The following is a 24,422-nucleotide window of genomic DNA, read 5'->3' as shown; positions in this document are numbered from 1 at the left end:
AAATTGCCACCGATTATGACAGGCTGCTGAATTTCAAAATTCATTTCTGCTAGTCGGTTTTTAACATGGCTGCTTTGTTGATCAAAACGTGTTTAAGACAAAGGTCCGTAAAACAATTAATTATTAACTTTCTTCACTGAGGTTATTCGTAATTTGAAAGCTGCATTGTTGAAGTTGTCAAAAAAGTACAATTCGAATATTGACAGTTTCAAAGTAGGGCTGCAGAACGAACATAACCTTGTCATATTGCAATTGTACTTGACGCATTATTTAGAAAATAAAAGTATTTTATTTTTATTCTTTTGCAGCATAACAAAGAAATTGCTGACCGAAACATTCACTGGTAAAATAAAGCTGAGACCAAGAGTTGTCCTTGCCGACTTAACGTGTTTACAATGTTGTTGTTATCACACTACCCCTGCCCTTTTAGCAAAAAAGAAAATTTCTCCAGCAGAAAAAAGACGAGTGAGTTGGGTATTACTTATTTTACTGTATAGTTTTGAAATAACTTTAAATCTAATTCATCTTTCATTCAGATGGAACAGGAAAAACTCTTGGCCAAGTTAAATCCAAAGATAAAACCTGATCGCCCATCAGTTGAAGTGTGGAAAAATATGACTGTCAAAGAGTTAGCAACTTCTGCTGGAAGACCTCTAGACGATATACTTGATGCATTACATATTACAAATAAAAACTTTCCTTTCAAAAGAGATACAATTCTTGAGGATCCATCAATCATACATGAAACTGTCAAAAAACTTGGAGCCAAAGTAAGAGTTGTTACTCGTCCTAGTGATAAAAAAGAAGAAGCAAAAGACGAAGATTTAGATGCAGTAAAAAGGTAAAAAAATAACATTTTGGAATAATGTGATTGCAATAGTCTGTAAATGATTTTTTGTATATTTTTTGACAGACCACCACCAGACCCGTCAGTTCTAATTAAAAGAAGACCAGTTATTACAATCATGGGACATGTCGATCATGGTAAAACTACATTATTAGATGCCTTAAGACATTCATCAGTCGTTGATACTGAATTTGGTGGAATTACTCAACATATTGGAGCTTTTAATGGTGCTTACATTTAATATTGAAAATTTCAATTATCATCAAACTTGATAGTATTTGTAATCATGAATTTAATTTATAGTGACCCTGAGCAGTGGTGAAAAAATGACATTTTTAGATACTCCTGGTCATGCTGCATTTGGTGCTATGAGAGCGAGAGGTGCTAATGCTACAGACATTGTAATTTTAGTTGTCGCAGCAGATGATGGCGTGATGGAACAAACTATTCAAAGTATAAATATGGCTAAAGATGCCAAAGTACCTATAATAGTTGCTGTCAATAAATGTGACAAGCCAAATGTTGATATAGTAAGTTCTCCATTATTTTTATTAGAAATATTTTATAACAGTCAAATTATTTCCAATTATAGAGTCGAACACACGCTATGTTAGCAGAAGAAGGGATTATTGTAGAGGAACTCGGAGGTGATGTTCAAAGTATAAATATATCAGCTTTAAAACGAACAAATTTGGATCAATTGATAGATGCTGTAGCAGCACAAGCTGAAATTATGGCATTAAAAGGGGATCCAACTGGTCTTGTAGAGGGTGTTATTATTGAGGCCACTAATGATTTACACAGAGGAAAATTAGCAACTGCTCTTATTCAACGTGGCACTCTAAGAAAAGGAGACATTTTGGGTAAATTTTAATTTCTATTTTGGATTTCAATAAAAAATGTTATCAAATAAGTTATAGAAAATTATTTATTCTCGTTTTTTATTTGTTTTTAAAGTTAGTGGATTAGCTCATGCAAAAGTAAGAGCAATGTTTGACCATTCTGGTACGGTTGTCACAGAGGCGGGTATTTCAGATGCGGTACAGATAATTGGTTGGCGGGAATTACCGATTGCTGGAGAAGAGATTCTTGAAGTAGAGAATGAAAAAAGGGCCAATCAGGTTATGAAATTTCGAAATGCCAAATTAAATGAACAAAAATCAATAGAACACAAAGTAGCAGCTGAAGAAAAACACAAAATACATCGAGTGGTAAGTTTTAATAACTATAATATTAAATTTAATTTGAATCATTTCTCTAGTGTTTTCTAATAACATTTTAGGAATATGAAAAACTTCAAGCTCAAAAACGTGCATTAGGCGTTAGAAGGTGGAGAAAAAAAGGAAATAGGGAAAAAGAAATGGTAGAAGATACTTTTCCTAGAGTCAGTATAATTGTTAAAGGTGATGTTGTTGGATCTGTTGAAGCCATTTTAGATGTTTTGGATACATACACTGAAGAAGATAAATGTAAATTAGCATTAGTTCATTATGGAGTTGGAGCAATTTCGGAAAGTGATTTAGATTTAGCTAAAGCGTTTAATGGTAATAGCTCAATAAGATAATAAAATTATCTATTTAATTAATTCAATATAAATCACAAAATGGAAAATTTACTTATTGCCTTTTTTTTTAGCTATTATTTATTGCTTTAATACTAAAGTACCAAAATCTTTAAATATGGCTATTGAGAAAGAAAATATTTCCATCCGCCATCACAACGTAATATACAGATTAATTGATGATCTAAAATTAGAAATTAATAAAAAGTTACCAATTATTCAAACAGATGAAACGATAGGTAAAGGTTATGCTTTATTTATGTTTAAATTATTTCTATAATTAATTGCGATGTTTTTATTAAAGGTGAGGCTGAGGTACTTAAAGAATTTGAAATAAACGAAAAGAGGAAAAAAATTAAAGTTGCTGGGTGCCGATGCATAAAAGGTCAACTTAAAAAGTCAGAACTTTTTAAAATTATTCGAGACGGTGAAGTCATTTTTAGAGGAAAAGCAGATTCAATTCGGCACTTAAAGAATGAGATTGACACGGTCAAAACTAATATGGAATGTGGTGTGAAATTAGCGAAGGTTGATTTTGAAATTAAACCAGGTGATAAATTAGTTTGTTATGAGGTTGTAGATAAAAATCAAGAGACTGACTGGGATCCTGGATTTTAGATTAATATATACAAACTATTTTGTACTCGATCGTTATTTGTAAAAAGGATTAAACGAAATCTTGTAAATACCATTGTATATACTCACGTTATTTTTGAAAATAAATTCTTGTAATTGGAAATTTATATAAAACTTTCTAATTTCGTATTTTACTCATAAATAATTCATAGCTACTTTGTTAAAAATGAAAAAATCTTTATTTTATTGTCACAAAACTTAGGCATTTCATTAAAAATATTGAATTCATTAAAATTGTATGCATTGATAAGCTCGCGATTTACAAAACACGAGTAATCAATGCCGATTCGATTAACTCGAATCATTTCTCACTAGTTCAACGAGCAGTCAATCCTACAGAGTACTCGCCGTTTTTTTATTTGTTATAAATTCCTCATGATATCCTTCTCAGTGATGAAATTATAACAATGTTATATATCTAGTAGATTACAAAAAATGCGTAGGTAGTCGATAAGCAAAATTTTTCACTCGTCAAGTGCACTCCAAAACACAATGTACGGTCATTCGACGGGTAAAAAAAATTTGTATCGTACAATCGTCTGCCCTCGAGTTATTTTTTTCGTTTTAACAAGTAACATTATGAACAGTCTGCGTTTTTATTCTAAACTATCATTGCTGGTAATGCAGATTTTTTCTTCTTTTTTTTTCAAGGGTTGTCACTCAAAACTTACACGCCTACACACGTTTTCATTACAGCTACATCACGTTCGCACTCTTACTGTCTCATCAAAGTCGGAATTTTTTATCTTTTATCTTAAATCTTAAGTTTTATCTTATTCATAAATACTATAAGCGAAAATCAAGTGTTCTTGATCGCACTGTACATCTCTTTTTTTGATTTTACAAGGCCTCCCGCGCACCTGCTGCTACTAATTTTTGGCTTCGGCTACGAGAATTCATTCGCGCCACCGGCAACAAGTCAAAATGTACATGAGCGTGAACGCGCGTGTGTCCGCTCGATGAACGCAAATGAATTCGACACCTCGGCTGATGGGCTGCAGGATGGATGTATGATGGTGGCGGGTGGCGGTGATGCTCGCGCCCTCATCCCTTACGACGATCCGCCGTAAGTCTCGCGAAAGCGACGCTGCAGATGAAGAACGATCGACATGACGCTGCCGAACTTCTTCCTGTGCGTATTGTTCTGGCCGGCGGCGTCGGTCTGAGTCTGCTCCCGCTGCGCCTGCTGCTGCTGCTGCTGTTGCTCCTCTTTGGACAGGACCTTGATCTCGTCAATCACGGCGTCGTTGTCCGGATGAACGAAGAAGGCGAGCGAGTGGCGGTGGGGCATGCGCTCGCCGTAGGTCACCACGCGATGGTTGACGGCGTGCACGGCGCCGCCGGTCCAGTGGTGGAGTATGTCGCCGGCGTTGACGATTATCGCGCCGGGAAAGTGTCCCAGCGGCGTCCACTTGTCCTTGCCGGGCGTTTGGATTTCCAAACCACCCTCGCAGTCCTGCACAAAACGAGGCGGGGGATAACGATTATTAGAAAATCTTTTTTTTTCATAGACTTGGAAAAGTCGATCAGTTGTTATGTATGTTTATATCATTATTTATAGGCAGGCACGCAAAAACTTACAACAATATTAAACATTAAATAGATCCTGCAAAAACAATATAAAGTAGATAATTATTTTACAAGTATACCAATAATAAAGCTGTACATTTAATGAGCTCATTAGTGCTTGAGAATGTAAGAAAAACAAACAGATTCTAAGCGTATAGTCATACCGAGTCGAGTTTAACCCTGTCCTGATTTACATTATATACATCTCAATCACGCAACAAAAGTCCCCGACACCTCGCGGGAATGAAATAAACGCACACACACGCGCGCAGACCAATCGATTTTTATGATTTCTCTATGCAAACGAACGTTAAGAAGATTTTTACGCTCGCGGTGCACAATCGCGGTGCTATCCTTATAATAACATTGCGTAATGAGAAAAAAAAGTTGGAAAAAAAAATCCTAAGCGCGTGTCTGGTTGTGTGTGTATGTATGTGTGTGCAGCGCGCGACATTTCGCAAGTAATATAATTCTGAGCTGTAACCCCAATGAGAAAGTCTTATAATGCAAAAATAGTCGAGGCATGGACAATTTTTCTTTTACTTCAAAATATATATCTCGATATTGTTACGTCGCAGTTTACGACTGTCTCTCTCTCTCTCTCTCTTACTCTGAGCGCCTTATATATATATTTTATTATGCAATGAGTCGTAAAATATAATATATATGTACATTTTCCAAGCGCGTATACACACTTATGTGTGTGTGTCAAAGCCCTTGTAACTTTCAAAAGCACTAATAACGTAGCTCATAATTCATCTCTCAACCTTCGCTCATTATATCGTTAAATAGGCATAATATATAAAATGAGAAAAAAAATAGTCGAGATAACCGTACCTGCATGAGCAGAGTCAGAGTTCCGTAATCGGTGTGAGCGCCGCAGCGAGTGATGCCCGCCTCGCAGCAATTGATGGGCGGATAGTAGAGCACCCTCATGGTCGACTCGTTGCCCTCCTCCAGCATCTTCGTGTGTTTCGAGACCATGTATTGGGAATTTTTACCGAGACCCATGGCGAGCGACTGATTTTTTTTCGATTATTTTTTGTTTTTTCGATTTTTTTGTCAATCGATTATTTCGGATTTCGTCGGTAGCGCATGGAGGGTGGAAAAGAAGAATCGTTTTTTCAATTGTGTTTTTCTTTGATGAAGGTTTTGTTGATGAGATGTAAGTAGATTATTAAGTGTTGGTTACGAAGCATACAGTGAGTAAGAGTCTGGTCATTTGTTTAAGCTCGGTGGATAGGTCGTCGATGGCGGCACGGAATTGCGGCACTTCCTTGTCGGGTAGCGGGCCCTTGAGCTTCGACACGTTGTAGGCGTGGCGCAACTCATCGCGCTGCAGCTCCTTGTCCAGTCTGAAAAATTCGCGTCGCACAATTAAGACATCGCGTTCGTGCGTAAAAGATACAAGTTGAAAAAGGTGTCGTACCTTTCCATTCCAGGCTTGATGTAACCATGATTGGTATCGGGATCTCGGCTGTACTTCTCGGTGGTCTCGTCAGGAAGCGCGAGAAATTTGTTCATAGCCGCGTAAGCAGCTCTCACCTAGAAGCGAACAAAAAAAATCACGATTAAAAATCGAAATGCACGTCATCGATATAATTCCAAGTGATTTTTTTTTCTCCACGCCGAGCAGGGGGTAAAAAAATACGCAGCTTGAAAAAGCTTCCGATCACGTGTACATCACAAGTCTGCCTTCTCGCGTCGTATGTACGCACGTATATATGAGTATAAAGGAAAAATCCCCCATGGCGCCAGTAGGCGCGAGTGCACATCTTTCAACGGCATAACTTACATCGCTCTCGCGTATTATAAACAGCGCCATCGCCATTATCAAAGATTCTTCATTTTTCTCTTTTATTATATTTTTGATTCACGCACGCGCGAAAAAAAAACTATTAGTACAGAAGCAGTAGTTGGAAGGATGAGAGGATAAGGACGACGACGTCGTTCTCTCGTCGCTCTTTTGCTCTCTGTGCAGTTTTTCGAGCTCTGTATACGCAGTACGCACACGAGGCACACGTTTAACCGGTTCCACGGATGTGAGAAAGAAAAGTAAAAAAGCTCCGAGAGTGCAGCTACGTCTTGGTAGTCGTAGTCGTCGACGACGACGGAAACGTAGCAGAATAGATAGTTAGCGGCGTGCGGATCTCTTTTTACTCTTGTTACTCTTCTTGAAAAGTAAGAATATTATCCCGTAAACGGAGTGCCGAGATACATCGTCTTGAAAAACTTTTACACTTTTCTACGTAGCTAAGAGTCGGGAATTTTATGAATGGCATCTTATGTAGTTAGGTTGACATTTTAATATTTTTAGTAATAATATTCAATCATGTCGGAAGATAAGTCAAATCTACTGTGTCATCTTAAAAAAGGATCAAGTTCATCGTTTCTTTCGATCATTCTTGCAAGTGCGCACGATCTCACGTAGAATCAAATCCATCGATCTTTCAATACATCTATTGTCATTATTTTTTTTTCACCTTATTAAAATGGAATCGATCCTGAATGTCATTTGATCGTATCGAATTGACACGAGCGAAAAATGCTTCAAGCATAGTTAAAAAATCAAATTGATAAGAAAATCGACGCCGTCCCCGGTGATAAATGACAAATTATCGTATATTTTTGCTGAAAGTCGATCGTAGATAATGAAATTCGCTATAACGATACATCGCGACAATTGATTATAATCCCTACCAAGCCTTGATCAGTTCGTTTATTTTCCTATTTTAATCTCGTTTCAACATCTAGCGGGCAAAATATTTTTGTCTTAGAGGTCAACGAACTCGTGACGTCAGAAAAAAAATCAATATTTTCGGCTTCGCAGATTTTTTTTGCGACTCGGAAACATTAGTCGGAACATTATAAGTGATTATATTATAACGTCCGCGCAAGAGACGTCAAAATATAAACAATTCGACACACCCTGAGTGGACAATTTTATCTAAATAATACTCTTGATCAAATATGCAGAACTTTATAAAGCTTGCGACATTATTTCTTGCAAATATTAATGACGTATTTTCAGTCTGCACGTTTTTTTTATCAATTTACGATGTTTGAAAAAAAACTTTCAAATTTGCCCGTATAATACACACCCACGCAGAGGAAACGATAAATCTCTCTTGGGGTATTTTTTGCTCGTTTACATTTGCCACTGATCAACAAACGATTATTATCGTCAAATTGAAAAACAAAAAAAAAACCGAAACATTCCATTATCAAATATTCTTCTTTTTTCTCTTGAAAATCATCAACACTTATGTAAATTAAACGGCACGACTCGGCCTTCGGTTGAAACAAATCGTCATTCTCGCCACGTTATGCTCATTTGTTTCATTTTTATTTTTACACATAATATACATAAAGCGTGCGCGGTGCAAACGTCACGAAAAAATGAAAACGAGCAGCGAATTCGAGTCTCTGGCTAAAAACAGAGAAAAGAAAAGAAAAAAGGCAAGAGCGTGAATAATACCTTTCGCATCGGTATGCCATGGTTCACCAAGATGCAGACGCCTTTCGTCGTCAGAGCTTTAACCAGCTTCTCGGAGGTGCTCTGCAAGATCGAGTACTGCGGGCAGAAGTGATCTGTAACGAAGAAAAAAACAAACGATTCATTTAAAAAAATAATCTTGTTTATTGATCATTTTTTTTTAAGAATAAAATTCAAGTACACACGGGGTGAAAAACAAGCGAATTTGACTGTGTCCCATATTAAAAACGAAAGACACGACGTAAATGTATATCTAAGCCGTGCGACACGCAGCCATCATGGGTTTGAAATAGGCGTGCTGCTGCTGGCGCTCTGCGCGAAATGAGAGTTACAATAATAGCGGCGCCCGTCTCGCTCTTTATACTATGACCGAGCCATCAAACACTTATATATAATCGCGCGGCAAAGAGAGCACATCTTTCTCTCTTTTGCATGGCTCCTTTGTGATGATGCACTCGCGTGTAGTGCGCGCATCAACTCATGTGCGAGGCCGACGATGATCATACTCAAGCTCGTATATTGCATGGATTTAGCCAACACACGAGATGGATGCGTTTGTATTGTTTTTGGCGCTTGCAGAGCTCGCGGTCTATAAAAACTCTAACGATTGGCAAATTTATTCAAGTATACGGCAATTCGCTTGATAGATCTTCGAATTAATTGAATATCAGTGTCGCGATATATACGGTGCATATCGAATATCATAAAGCACTCGGACGAAATTAAATTTCCTCGACCCTATACAGTATATAGCGGCGGTGCCAGATTACGCAGCGAAACATAAACAGGACATACACGCAAGAAATCGTCGTCAAGGCATCTCTGCGTCAAAGCAGCGTGTGTATATCTCAAGTTGTGAATCTGAAAATCTGAAAATTCACACTTTCCCCGCAGCACATGCACAAATTTCGTCTACGCGCGTGTATATACTATACAATCGTCGTTCGGTGCGTCGAGAGATTTCCTGGTTTTTCCTGTCATCGTCGTCGTCGTCGTAGTCGTCGACGTTGATACAGTGTGCGCATATCTCTACGCGTTCTCAAACGCATCGTGCTCGCGAATCGCTAATTCGATATATTGCGAAAGGCGACCTCGAGTGCTACGACGTCGACGCGCGGCCACTCAGGGCAGCAAGCCAAATCGACGATCTCGAACTTGGTCCGAGTAGCGAGTCTCAGCGAGCCACGAGCGAGCGCACTTATAAACGTATATTTTTTGTCTTTAATAACAAATTATTTGTCTTCGATTGATATATAAAGTCCGAGTCGAGCGGGAGATATTAATTTTTTTTCATTGCACTGTAAACAATAATAATAAACGTCGATGATAAAATAGCATTCTCTCTCTCTCTCCTCGTCACGATCGCGACGCGAATAAATTTATATTGTCAAACGATTATCTCAAAGATTGAATAAAGTTAGCGCATATATTTTTAATCTCTCTTTGTCGACGAGCTATTTATACGAGATATAATACCTATCGTTCCGAGGGTTCTCCCGCACGCGCGAGTTTATACAAATGCGCGTTAAAATGGAATTAATGACTCGAGACGAAAGTCATTTGTCGCACATCGCTCATGTCAGTTGACGCAGAGGCTTAACAATTATCAGGGCATTTATTTATTGGCTCTTTAGGTAAAAGACAATTCGCGGCGCACTGATAAAGCCACGCTATATGCTTATCATGCACTCATCCATAATGCACTGACACTAGCTGCCCCGCGAGCTGCAGAGACGGAGAGAGAGAAAGAGCGGATGTACGTTTGACAGCTGTAAAGTCTCTCTCTGCCTATAATAGCTCGGACGGGAAACGCGTGTGCGCTGATACTTTTTATTGCACAAAAATAATGTATATATTACGCATATAGCCGCGTATAGAGTGCGTAGGCTCGGGTTGTCCTCATTATTCTCTTCAACTAGCTCTCTCTCTCCCTTTTCTTTTTATTTTCAATATATATGATGTAAAAGCTCTGCGCTGCGCGTAGCGTGCATACAGATTAGAAAGAGCTGATGAAAAAAAAGGCCGTTTATAGAACTTGCATTTTCAATTACGCTCGCCTAAATAAGTGCGCGTAGCGAGCACGACGACGCGTGGTTGTAAAATTCAATTGGAGACTCGCGCGGCCATGCGCTGCACGCACGCGTATATATATAGGTTTTATCGCGCGTTGCGCATAATAGCGCCGATAACTGCCTCGCGTGCGCCTAGTAACGTGCGCGAGTGACGAAATTTTCCGGAGCTCCATGATTGTTGTGTATATTATGTTGCAGACATTTGTGTGTACGGAGCGACGCGGACTACATGTATTATATCGAGTTACAAACGTGGCGTATTATTAATTGGCGAGGCTAATTCGACCAATACCGATTTTCGAGTCAAGTCTCGGCGTTGTACTTGGTTTCACCGAGACAGACAGACAGACAGTCAGAGAAGATATAGTTCAAACGCGACGTGTGTAACAATACACATCTGACGCGAAGTCAAGGCCAATTTCGCGATCGCTTCTTGATATCTGCCACACACGCAGACACAGCAACGCGTTTTACATGTGTGTACTATAATTCGTATACACAAAGAATCGCGATGTTACGCATACGGCTCTTTTTCTTCTCGTTTCTTTCTTTCTTTCTTTCTTTCTTTGTTTTTTTCGTCAAATTAATATCAGTAATTTGCAAGAGGATCGCATTTGGGTCATAAGCCATTTGCATGTGTGCGCAACGCGGGTAAAAGCAAAGACGGACGTCGAGTTTCAAAGGAGAACTCTCGACTCTTGCTGCGCGAGACGCAAAATGTGGAAGCAGCAGCACACGCACATACAGAGAGAACACGTGAAATTTATGACATTTATATTTATAATACGAGTACTGCGTTTATAGCGGGTCAAAATTTCACTTTTAGTCGTTATCGCGGCTAAAAATTGTAGTATACGCAGCTTAAACTAGATTCCGAAAATTTGAATCCAGTTAGATAATCGATTATGTCGTTAAGCTCGTGAGACGCGGATTTTCTTTTTTGTTTCGACGCGCGCGCGAGCAGCACCTGAAAAGACTGGAAGCTAATTAAGACAATGATGTATGCTACGACGTGTGTGTGTGTGTGTGTGTGTGTGTGTGTGTGTGCTTCATATATGAGCTGTGCAGGTCGTTGCGTCATCGCGAAAAAGCTGCGCGCAGTGCAACATGTTTCGAGCACGTGGAAAAACTAAATACGTGCCTCGCGCGAGAGTGAACCAAATCATCGGGCGCGCGACTCACATTTATGAGCGCATATTTTTACTTGGAAACGACCAAAAAAAAGGAAGATAAAAACCAACGACACAAAAAAGGTGCGCCACAAACGTTGATTGTTTTGAATGTCTGTGCGGATCGCTGACGATCCTCGCGTTCGTTAAGCAACAAAAGCACTCCATCACGTGAATATATCGGAGAGCTTAAGAGATCATTTTTTAGGCTTCGCGAACGCAAACACACACGTGCCGCGTGCATCGACACAAAGAGCGATCAGAGAGAGGTAAATACGATAATGTCAACGCCACAGCTGATAATATCATTTATTAATTAATAAATAAAAGCCGTTCGATGTAAATCTCGAGTAAATAAGAGAGAGAAATAAAATGAATCGCAGTGCATTCCTCGTGTATATATTCTCGTGCACGCATTAACGCGCGGGGCGCGGAATTCGATAGAAAAGCGACGCGGGGAAAAAAAGGCGATAAGTACTGGCGTCAAGATTATGCCGGGCGTGTGTGTACATATCGCTATATAGCGATATTCGTTTAGAAGCATACCTCGAGCGTGTAAACATCGCTGCGCGCGAGTACCGGTCACGCACATTGGCGAGCCATTGATTGCCGATTTTTTTTCGTTGGTCTCTCGTTGTCGTCGAGTCGACTACTTGTGCGGTTGACATTAGAAATTGCAACGTGATATACCGCAGAGAAATATTATATACACACGCATGCTTTGAAGGAGCATATACTACATCGACAGAGAGATGTATATATAGGGGTGCGAGGTTCTATATTAGCCGGAAGATAAAAATGTGCAACGTACCAATACGGAAAAATGTAGGGAAGAGGATCGCGACGAACGATACATTATACATTCAGTTGTCGTATATGCATAGGTTTTTTTTTTAACGCATGTCAAGGAATCGTCGTCTCGGCGTATGATGCTGTATATAGAAACTTCACGACGTCGTATGCAGGAAGCAATTTGACTTTTAAAAAATCATAAATTACGACTAACGTATATGTATGAAAATCAAAGCCGTTCATTGAGATTTATCGAAACATTTGTTGCTGCGCGCGTGGAGGAACTTACTTAATACACGCATACATCGCGAATCGCATAAATAACGGCTCGGTTGATACTACGCACAAGTGTCAACCATTCCAGAGCGCGCGAGTATTTAAAAGTTTCTCAGCTCGCAAGAAGTACGATTTTCATTTCACATGTACACGATGGTACGCGTGCGCAAAACCAATCGCGATTTCCGTTTTTTCCGCTTGCGGCAGCAACTCGATGCTGCGCGGCAGTACTGACTGCAACCTGTTGGTAAACATTGCCTCGAACACGTGCGATGCGCTGCTGAGCGGCACGAGCCGCTGTGCCACTTGCATTTGTTCGTAAAAAAGAGGCAAAAAAAAATTCAACGCGAAGGCCTTGGAAAGTTGATCTGTGAAGCTTCTATTCGAGTCAGTATTTACGAATTGTTATGGAAATCAAAAATTTTCCAATCAAACATAAACAGACGGCTTGTATGCAAGTTTTGAAACGTCTATTATACGCGTATATCGATTATGGTATCTTACGCGCAGTGGCAGTACAAAATGGAAAGTCATTCATAATTTCGCTCGGCTCTTTGAAAGCGCGTAATCATCTTTATCTCTTCATTAAGTTGTTACATTCGAACATGAGCATACGTAAATGAGTGTGTGGGTATCAATACACATAGACACATATTTACACGCACACATCGATGATGACAAGTATACGTCACAGTGACAATTCACGCGTTTAGCACATGTTGCTTAACGTGCAAAAATCAGAACGACCGAGAGAGAGAGAACGGCGCGAACTGCTTTACGCGCGCGTATAATCGTCTGCGTGTGTCCTTTAAAGCTCGAGGTCTTTTTTCTTCCTGCGAGGCATGATCGTCTCATCGCCAGTCGCGGAGTACGTTTACCTTTTACGATACAGCGAGCTACGTTTCGCGAATACCAATGGACGTACGAGCTCGATCGCGACTCGTATCTTTACATGCACGATGATCTTTTTTCAAATCGAGTCATGATTTTTGAGTATGTGCGCGGATCGCGTACGCAAACGAGCGCTTATTCCATTATTTGCATGGGTCAGAGACAAAAAAAAGAGAAGAAGAAAAAAAGTCAAAATATCGAAGAGCGAGTGGCATTTCCTGCCAAGTGTGCTTCTATGTACGTACATAGGAGTCTTATATAGCTGAAAATGTTACCAGCTGTGCGTATGCCATACAGAGTTCGATGTAAAAGGCTTCGTTTTTGCCTTTTTTCCGCCCCTTTTTCTTTCTCTTCTTTTATTTATTCTCCTTTCATCTCTTGGCTTCTCTTTCTCTTTCTCTCTCTCGTACTTGCTTGGCATAATTATTTTTTTCTACAGTTCAACGACGACATACGCGAAATAACGAAGTCTGTCGTTTATCGTGGCCTATACTTGCGTTGTGTACAACACACATCGTCGTAAGCGAGAAATAGAGACACAGAGAGACGAGATCACGCTTATGGTTCATTCGTTTGTATTTTTCCAAGAGTTTGTTGCCCTTTCCATGGGGCTCCTCTCTGATTCGCGATCTATTTCTGCGCTTCAATTTTTCCAATATAGAAACACATAGCTCGCAGAGGCCGCGGGTATATAGGATGCGCATAACTACGCAGAGCATGATATACATGGAAGCTATTAAAATTCATTATTCAATTTAGCCATGTGTGCAATTTGATAATTAAATACTAGCGCGACAACACACTTATACAGACGCGCACCCGCGTGAGTAGTGCAGTTATCGGAGTCGTTAATTGCATGATTGTATCTCTACGGTCGCGCGCGCAGAGTAGCAGGTAGTAAACGTTGTTGTTGTCGCATTTAGTGCGTGTAAAATACTTTGTAACGATGCGAAAATTTGTAATACAAGCTCTAAAACGGCGAAACTTTAGACGTAATTCAAGTTCACCTCGCTCGTAGGTAGCTATACCTATATCTGGCTATATGCAACGACATTCGGCTGCGATCGCTCGGTCGCTCGCTCGCTGCACAAGGTGAAGCCAAGGCATGAATTTTCATCGGTGCAGCGTGGCGACCGCATGTACATGTGTGTCGTACATGTGTGCTGAGAACGATTTGAAATTCATACCCATGGATCGAGGTTACTTATATAGCTCGGGAGTTATAGCACGCGCGCGAGATCTTCGCGATCGCGACAGCACGAAGCTTACGGCGCAGCATGTATAGCGACTCTTGGTGTTTTTACAATGACACGATTCGTTTATTTATTTCTCTTCTCCTCGTGGTGTACGAAGCAACGTCGACGACAGCGACGACAATGTTGACCAGATAAAACGAAATTTCTAAAGTCTATTTTGCGACCCAAAGAGTGCACGTGGACTTTTTTTGTTTCGCGCCTCGACCTGATAAAAAGTGGACCACGAGTATAAATACGGACAGATGCGTAATGTATACGTAAAACCGGAAATGTTTTGGTCATTGGCCTGCCACGCGAGAATAATGTGGAGTACAGATTAATAACTATTCAATAGCGAACAATACGCTTCGTTTTCAAATGACTCCGACAAAATGAAGATTGCAGTGTTACGCTCGTAAATTGATTAAATTTTTAAATAAAGGCGTATTTCGATCGTTACAGAGCAGAAGAAAAACGAGTCTCAAATGGATTTTTATACAAGCATACACTGATTGCACAGCGGCCTTTTGCTGCCGTGTTCTATCTCTTCTATACTTTACCGATTTTCGCAAAGCAACTGCCCTGGTCTCACCTTGAATTAATTTAATTTTTTTTCTCGACTTAATGATTAATAAGTCACAGGTAGAGGAAAAATATTTAAAATCAAATGTCGTATTGAATAAGCATAATATTTACTGCAATAATTTAGTAGATTCTGATAGAAATACCTAAACTCGTGACTACATAAAGGCTGTTTTATCCGACATTTTTTGAATATCGATGCGATAGCTGTGGGTATAACCTGACAAACCCGCTTTTATAATGTTCGATAATAAAGAAACCTCATCAACATTTTAATAACTATAAATAAAACAACTTATCCCACCGAGTCGTGCGCGCATCTAGCTGATATAGACAAACCGCAACGACCTATTTGATAATGTTTCACCTTAATTACAAGAGAACAGCGCCAGCAGCAGCATCAACAACAGCGGCGATAGAAGCAGTACTCGCGATTTACATAAACAAATACTTCACAGGCACGCGCGCGCGGAGTGTTATTTTTTCCCTCTCACGTTGACACATTACGAGTGAACGAGAATGAAGAGCAAAAACATAATCACGAGCTCGCATAAGTATTTTGAGTGTGCGGGTCTCTGACTGACGTCACGTGCTTTCGTCGTTGCGACGAGCAGCAGCAAATAATGAGAAACGCGAAACATCATGAAAATTGTAGCATATTATTGTGTATACATATTTTGCGACAAGTTCGTTGGAAGAGCTGCTAAAAAAAATACACTCTAGAGAATGAGAGGCCGATGTTACTGTAAAGGTAATCGTTCTCGAACAATGAGTAACGATTTGGCAAGTCGTAGTTCAACGGAGATGTAGTGAAAAGTTATTCCATAATTCAACGTGTTTTTCTTACATCATAACGAAGTTTTCGCTGGTGCTATTTAGAAAGGGAGCTTCGTATTCGCTGAATAAAATTTTGATTCGATGCTAGACGAAGAATAAGTACATTGTATTTTGATCAAAGATAGATCATAGAAATATGGCAAAGTTTGTCTACGACCCCCTACTTTAAGCAATTTCATCACCAATCGGGAGACTATTTTACTTGCTGAATGCGAATTTTTTTGTTGCTGCAATTAAATTATCGCATTACATGTACACGCAGAACAAAGAAAAAAAACGAACGGTTTATTCATCGAAAAACGCATATGACCCACTTACTGTAGCTGGGTAGACTAATAATAATAATAATATATAAAACCAGAGGCGGTCTGCAGACGATACGTCTGAAAGAGGGTGTGCGTACATTAATGTAGACGCGTTTGAATCGGGGGGACCCGAGAGGCAAGGGCCCAAATACCAGCAGACGCAGACAGACGCAGACAGACGCACACGCGCGCGCACCTTATGGCAATCCAAAGACAGAGAAAGAGTGAGAGAGGGGAAGTTCCCTTTTGTGCCGAGGAGCGACAGACAGTGACCTCGTATAATATATAAGAGCTCCGATATTCGTATGCATTATGGCGATCGCAGCTCGGAAGTGTACCAAACGAGACCTTCGTTCATGTCTGTACATTATGGGTATACAGAGTATGGTACACAGAAGAAGGCGACTCCTTTGCGATCGACCTCGGGCTCTTGTACGGTATTGGCGCGGCATTTTTACAGCAACAGTTCAACGACGTGGGGTCTCTCTTTACATACACTCCAAAAATTTACTCGTGAATTTCGCATTTTATCGTGTCAAAACTACATAGTTGTATTCTTTTTTTCATCTTTTTTTGTCGCTATCGCGATTATAGTCGCAAAAAAAATCAATCGGTACAGGCGTATTATACAAACAAGCGGTTTGATCCGGTAAAAAAAGAGCCACAAAACCGGAACGAATCCGGTTAAATAGAAGAGGCATTTTGTATAATAATCGCTGCTGCTGCCTAACAAAAGTGTACGCGCGCGAAAAGTATGCATTAATCATCCGGTAATCGGCGAGTATAGCGCGCGAGCAGCGATGCATTGCGCGAACAACAACAATACAACGACGATCGAGCGAGCAATTCACCACTGCGCACCGCCGATCGAGTTTTGTTGTTGCGTTTATCCTGTTTGCTCGCGTTATTATACATTTATAAAATGAGTCGTTTAATCGGTGCGTTTGTATTATATATGGGTAAGGCTCAGAATTTTTTAAATAAACCTGCGCTCGTATGTCACCGATCTTAACGCGCTTTTGGTATGTTATAGTACATGGTAAAAAAGACCCAAAACCAAAATTTTAGACCCCCTCCCCCCTCCTACCCCCCACTTCCGGTATAAACGTCCATTTTCTATCTATATTTTTTCTGAAGGCCTGAAGCAATTAAAAAATCTGAAAAAATTCACAAAAATACTTTTCAACAATCCAAACAACCTTGAATTTTTTCAGATTTTTTGAGTGCTTCAGGCCTTCAGAAAAAATTATTGAAAATTTTGAAAATTCATATACGGCGCTACGATGCAATACAAAGCCCGATCTTTTTTTCCACTTATTTTTGACATCAAAATACATAACCTCAAATTTTTTCAGATTTTTTCAGACAGAGCGCTGGCGGTTTTTAGCCGAAAAACGCCCTTTTTTTACGAAAATAATTTTTTTAGGGCGATATGAAGCTTTAAAAAATCTGGAAAAATTTTTTTCTTGTTTTTCAGGTCAAAATACATAACCTTGAATTTTTTCAAATTTTTTAATTGAAGGCGATAGCATCTATGGCTAAAAAACGCTATTTTTATGAAAAACGGTTCCTGGAACCCAGAGGTTCCGGTAAAAAAATTTGAAAAAATTTTTTTCGAATTCCTTGTCAAATTTTAATAAATTTTGACCGTCGCAAAATTTCGATTGGAGCTTCCTAGCTCATTCTAGAGCATAACAAAGATTCGAGCGAAATTCTGAAGAAATTTGAAAAATAATGTAATTGTGATGAACGTCTTCAGAATTTCGCTCGAATCTTTGTTATGCTCTAGAATGAGCTAGGAAGCTCCAATCGAAATTTTGCGACGGTCAAAATTTATTAAAATTTGACAAGGAATTCGAAAAAAATTTTTTCAAATTTTTTTACCGGAACCTCTGGGTTCCAGGAACCGTTTTTCATAAAAATAGCGTTTTTTAGCCATAGATGCTATCGCCTTCAATTAAAAAATTTGAAAAAATTCAAGGTTATGTATTTTGACCTGAAAAACAAGAAAAAAATTTTTCCAGATTTTTTAAAGCTTCATATCGCCCTAAAAAAATTATTTTCGTAAAAAAAGGGCGTTTTTCGGCTAAAAACCGCCAGCGCTCTGTCTGAAAAAATCTGAAAAAATTTGAGGTTATGTATTTTGATGTCAAAAATAAGTGGAAAAAAAGATCGGGCTTTGTATTGCATCGTAGCGCCGTATATGAATTTTCAAAATTTTCAATAATTTTTTCTGAAGGCCTGAAGCACTCAAAAAATCTGAAAAAATTCAAGGTTGTTTGGATTGTTGAAAAGTATTTTTGTGAATTTTTTCAGATTTTTTAATTGCTTCAGGCCTTCAGAAAAAATATAGATAGAAAATGGACGTTTATACCGGAAGTGGGGGGTAGGAGGGGGGAGGGGGTCTAAAATTTTGGTTTTGGGTCTTTTTTACCATGTACTATAACATACCAAAAGCGCGTCAAGATCGGTGACATACGAGCGCAGGTTTATTTAAAAAATTCTGAGCCTTACCCATATATATGGAAGATAAAAAGAGAAAAAAAAGGTGGAAAAACGCGAATCATTTTTTAATTCGCGATTCGCGAGCTCTCTTGTTCCGTGGCACGTGTGCTGCGCCAGATGAAATGACTTCATCGACTACGACATTTATTATTATATCATTGCGAGCAGCGCACAATGCGCTCACCGAGAGCTCGTAATAAGTTATCCTACATAACTTATATAGCTGTGTAGATCATGTATATGGACGAAAAACTTCCTGGTTCGTGAAATGTGTGACATAAATTCGAGTGTGTGTAACGGAGAGACAAAGATATCGACTATATATACGCAGAGGTGAGCAGAGCAACGACCAAAAAAAAAAATTTCATCTCTTTCTCGAGCGAGCGAGACGGAGACAGAGATGTGGTTTATGCAACGTGCCTACAATTTTAGGCTGCCCCGTAAAATGTGGCTATTTCGACAGTTTGCTTGGATATATAATACATAACCCCACGCGCGTCATTGTTGTACGCTTAGACGCGTTGCGACACTTTGGTATATGGGGAGTCAATCGGTACTTGTATGTATTATATGTGTGCCACCAGGTACAAAGGCGAGATTAAACGAGAAACTCGTGAAAATTTCATCGAATCGCGTGTGTGCAGGTATGCATAATGAATGAATTACGCCTGCATTGGCTCCGATCGAAAAGTACACTATCTCTTGCCTCTATCTCTTCCACTTGTGTATTATAGGCGTCGAGAAAGGAGGAGAGGTTTAAAAGCTAATTAGTGTGTATATCTGTCTAATGTCTCGCCGTCGTTTCTCGCTACTAGGCTTTAAGTATATACAATGTGTACACCTGAAAAATTGTGTCAGTCGGGATAATTCGTTTCACGTTTCGAAAAACGTGATGGAGAAAAAGCACAGGCACTCGCGCGGCGACGACGAGACTCTCGTTTAATATATATATGCATGGTATAATAAAATATCTCGCGCTTCGAGACGTTCTTTTTTTTCTTTTTGTTTTAAGCGAGATCATGAACGGCGCACGACGACGAAGAGATTTTCTAACGAGTTTTTATGATAAAACTGCAAAATAAGCAGCGCATCGATACCTTCTCATCCTTGATCGCTAATTACATAAATCAACAACGTCCCATATACATTACGCCTCTTTATTTTTTTTTAACAAACGCATAGACGCGCACACACGTGCGTACACATCTAATATGTGCATGTAACTTTCATAATTATAGTCTGTATCTGGTGAAAAAAAAATCGCGCGTCGACAGCATCTCAAGATCGGCCAAGGACTAAGCGCGCAGCGAAAGGAGCAAGAGACAGAAAAATTAGCGAATAAAATAATCGTATTTTCCTTTTAATCACTTGGATCGATTGTAACGACCAGATAGTTGTGTCGAACGAGGGCTCGTTTATTCGTTTATCATTTCTTTTTTTTTATTAATTCTCTTCTTTTGCGCCGATTACGAAATATAGTTAGTAGCAACGACCAACAACTATAAACTCGATTGTTATTTATTTTTATTCTTACTAGCGTGAACTGCTGTCTATTTGATTACACGTCGTAAATTTTTCGGAGCTTATCGCGTTCGGCTCGAACGCGTACCATAACAGTGCCATTTTTAATTGTATAGACGAAAATTTCACTGAGATCGCGTGCGAACGCCAATCCTCTCTCTCTCTCTCTCTTTTATTCGAAGCGCTCACGTGCCTAACGCGAATAAAAAAAACTTTTAATCGGCATCGTCGTGCTCGCAATCGTGTACATATGTAATTCGCGCTTTTTTTTCTCCCTCTCTATACTCACTTACTCGCGTCTCGATAATTGCACACTGGCTGAAAAGTGAAAATTTTCGAGAAATCCGCACGAGCTCTCTGGCGATCGAGATCGGTTGATAAATTAACAAATCGGCAGGTATTATATAGACGAGCGGAGAGTTGGCCACCAAACTAGGAAAGAGATAAGAGAAGGTATTCACGTGACTTTTTGCTAATTCGGCATCTTTAGCTAAGTCACTCGTCACGCGACGAGTGTCGGGTGGATATAGCCGGGCGCGATCGAGGCAATTGTATAAGGTGGAAGTCACCCAATACACGTTCAAATTAATCGAGGAAAATTCAACTGTACACACAGAGGAAGGTCTTTAGCTAGCTGTGTAATATAAAGAGCGCAGAGCTGCCTGTATTACGTCGAAAATGACAGAACACACACTCACACACACTTGTGTATGACTCTACTCGGAGTTTTGTAACGAGTCTTCATTTATCAGTTGTATATATGTATAGACTCGTTACATTATATATATACTCCGAACGTCAAACGTGATTAGACTCGCGTTACATTCTCATTTTCATTCATTCATTCGAAATGAAAAAAAATATAATAACGAAAAAAATAAAATAAAATAACTCGAGAAGCGACAGCGCGCTGCGCTATATTATTACGCTATATTATACAGATACCCAGTACAGCCGGCGAGCAATTCTGTATTCCGTATGTATCGTCTTGTATATTTATACATAAATCGCATAAGAAATACGTACGCATTCACACCAGAAGCAGCAGCAGCAGCACAACACAACGTACGCAGACATTTGGGATTCAGCTCGACCGGATGCGGAGCGAGAAATTTTTCTCTCCGTCGGGGCTACTCTCGGGACTTTGCGCTTACTATATACACTTTGTCCGCCTCTCGTCGTCGTCGTCGCGCATTTTATGTATATAAATAAAACGGTCTTTTCGAGAGGCGAAATATATACAGATACACGGACACTCAAATGCGAGCGTGCATAAATATCGTGGAGTTCCTGTGTGTGTATGCGCGTCGAGATCGATATACCAAGCCGCTCGCGCAAATCATGCACGAAGGATTTTGCGAACGATGACTACTATATATGCGACTACGCGCGCGTGCCGATCGTGCCGTGCTTATTTATTTATATTTTAATAATAATAATTGCCAGTATATGAGGGAAGTGCATAAAAATAAATATCGCCACGTCTGGCGCAGTTCTAGAAAGACGATCTTCGAGAACTGTCGCGTATACAAAGAAGCGATATACAATCCGATCGCTGCTGTGTATTCGATTATATATTTAGACGATGAGATAAAAAAATTCAAAATCTGGTAGATCTAACGCTTCCGCCTACTATCGAATACATTGTAATCTGAGTAATAGGAATTTACGTCGAATAAAAATATGTTTGTTCTACGTATTTCATCCCGTTACCGAGTTATGCGTCCGTAGTAGTAAGAAGAAAACGTGTAACCAAGTGTGATCTGCAGCTCATGGAGAAAAAACCGTTGGTTCGAGAGTGTGAAAAGTCGTCTGCACCGATCTTTCTCCGTACAGCTCTAGTCGCACACGCGATGAAATTCGCATCATTTCCATGCATTACGCGTGCATCTCGTACCAACAACATAGACATGAACAAACTCGCTCGGCTAAAAATCGGTCGCAGTAAAAAAACCGTGTGTGCGTGCGAGAGCGCGCGAACGTCGTTCTATACACATTATAATGGAGACAGCTCGCGCGCGGCGTCTGCTCGATATTATTATCCGTCGCGTCGTCGCGGTTGTATATAAACGAATACACGCGCACATACAATAACAAGCAAGTATTAAAGGTATATACACATGTATACGTAGCTGGTGGTAAATAGAGAATGTCACTTACCCACGTGCGCGAGATCGATGACCGGCAGCTCGTAACGACTCAGCATGGTCTCGCGTTCCGGCTTGGGCGTCATCACGGCCGGCTTGCAGTAGCTCCGGTCGAGTATCTGCTGGTTCAGGCTGTTGATGATGCCGAAATTGTAGCCGTAGGTCTCATAATCCATCTCGAATGAAATTTTTACGCGAGCACGAGGTCGACAATAACAATAACGACGAAGACGTCGAGTAAGACCCAGCTATGACTTGGTCGTAGTTCTGCTTGGTGGTCCTTCGTCTAGCGAAAAACCTGATGATGCTGGATGATGATCTGGATGTTGATGCGCACATTCAAGATGCTGTGTTGTATACAATTGGCGAGCGACGAGCAACCAAAAGAGTCGGAACTGAGCACGTTTTTCCGGGCCAGAGGAGAGCAACTATACTAACACTACAGTACTAGTACTGTATATACTGTGAACTACTACCACTACTAACTGTGTTGCTGCTGCTGCTGCTGCTGCTGCTGCTGCTACTACTACTATTACCAATGCTGTATCTGCTTCTTCGGGTGTCTAAAGGAGACTCTTTTCTTTTCTCTTTTGCTTTCTTTTTTTTCTCGCCGCTCTATATATACATAAGCGGCGTGTATCTCTTCTCTCTGTGTATGTGTGTGTGTGTGTATGGTAGACGCAGCAGACACAGACACGATCAGGCTCGGCACACACACAGTGTTCCTTCACTCTCTTTCTATCTTTCTCTCTCTCTCCCGCGCACGCACTAAACGCACTTTTATATATGTCGTGTATGTATACACACACCCGCCGACACACTACGCGTAAGTGTGTATGTGTACAATACGAATTCTATATATGTACATGTGAGAGAGTCTGTGCGTTGCTGCGGCTGATGCACTTTATAATATTATCATAGGCTCGGACGCGCGAGAGATGTATCTTTAACAACTCCGAAGCGATGCGGGCGCCTCGTCGTCTCTAAACAAAAACAAACAACAATAACACGAGCGACGTCAAAAAAAGGGAGTCGAGCCGTGTTATTATATTAGCTTGGCGGTGGCGGTGTTGTGATCGATATATATATCACAATATACAGCTGTTGTCAACTTGCTGCTGTTGCTGCCGCTGCTCGACGTGCGTACAATATGCAGTTGAGGATTTTGGTTGCACTAGTCGACGCTCGAAGCGATGAAGAACCGGCGTTTTTCTCATTCATTTATTCTATACGTTTGTAGGATCGTTGTGGACGTATGATGCAGAGACGAACTGCGTCTGTCCGCGGGCGCAACTTTGTTTTACTTTATTTTATATATGCTATATATTACACACGATACACTGCGTATGTATGTACTTTGAGCGCGTCTATTTAAGTTTGTGCGTGCGTGTGTGCTTATGCTTGTGTGTGCGTGGGTCGCTTTTGTAAGTGTGTATATAATATATATTTCGAAGTTTTGTTTCGCGAGTGAGTTATCGTAGCGGACGAGCGCGAGCAATAAACTAAACTCACGCCGCTCGAGTCTCGTCGCGTCGAGCTGACCAAGTCGTCGTCGAGCTCTTGGCGTGCGGCGCGCGTGCTGCTGCCTCGTTGCCAATCGTGCCTCGCTCACAGGGTGGGAGAGAAGGGGAAAAGAGCAGCGCCAGCAGACTGGGGAGATCGAGGGGAACGCACGCAGCAGTCGAGAGAAAACGCGTTTTTGAACCGAGGATGGTTTATAACGGCTCTCCACACTGTGTATATACTTTATACTCGCTATAAATATGTGTGTGGTGCAGATGTGTCCGTGTGATATTCGCGGCATACACACCCGTATGGCCCTGGTCAACTTACACACGGACGTTTGGCACGAAAAAAAAGCCATGCGTGTATACGCGCGTTCGATTGTGATTTTTTTGAATACGATACGATGCGATGAGTGGAGCGAAGGCTGGTGGGGAGGGGGAAGTTCGACGACGTATGCGTCTGGCTAGGCGGCAAC

At 40.4% G+C, this 24,422-nt stretch overlaps 2 protein-coding genes across 2 annotated transcripts; one reads left to right on the top strand and one right to left on the bottom strand.

The window, feature by feature from the left end:
* Nucleotides 1–7: 7 nt before the first annotated feature.
* LOC106652246 (translation initiation factor IF-2, mitochondrial) lies at nucleotides 8–3,130 on the top strand. The gene is made up of 10 exons (XM_014371080.2): nucleotides 8–103; nucleotides 309–465; nucleotides 537–841; nucleotides 914–1,074; nucleotides 1,151–1,377; nucleotides 1,440–1,710; nucleotides 1,805–2,058; nucleotides 2,130–2,391; nucleotides 2,483–2,647; nucleotides 2,713–3,130. The coding sequence occupies exons 1-10, from the start codon at nucleotides 66–68 to the stop codon at nucleotides 3,024–3,026; spliced, it is 2,154 nt and encodes a 717-aa protein (XP_014226566.1). The 5' UTR covers nucleotides 8–65; the 3' UTR covers nucleotides 3,027–3,130.
* Nucleotides 3,131–3,227: 97 nt separating this feature from the next.
* LOC106652216 (UPF0676 protein C1494.01-like) lies at nucleotides 3,228–23,974 on the bottom strand. Its single transcript, XM_014371037.2, has 6 exons — nucleotides 22,455–23,974; nucleotides 8,092–8,204; nucleotides 6,043–6,158; nucleotides 5,815–5,968; nucleotides 5,451–5,633; nucleotides 3,228–4,500 (listed from the first exon to the last, which is right to left on the bottom strand). The coding sequence occupies exons 1-6, from the start codon at nucleotides 22,615–22,617 to the stop codon at nucleotides 4,096–4,098; spliced, it is 1,134 nt and encodes a 377-aa protein (XP_014226523.1). The 5' UTR covers nucleotides 22,618–23,974; the 3' UTR covers nucleotides 3,228–4,095.
* Nucleotides 23,975–24,422: the final 448 nt, after the last annotated feature.

Source organism: Trichogramma pretiosum, unplaced genomic scaffold, assembly GCF_000599845.2.
Source record: "Trichogramma pretiosum strain Unisexual culture from Peru unplaced genomic scaffold, Tpre_2.0 scaffold18, whole genome shotgun sequence".
Lineage (NCBI taxonomy): Eukaryota > Metazoa > Arthropoda > Insecta > Hymenoptera > Trichogrammatidae > Trichogramma > Trichogramma pretiosum.
This window is presented reverse-complemented; position numbering and strand designations above follow the sequence as displayed.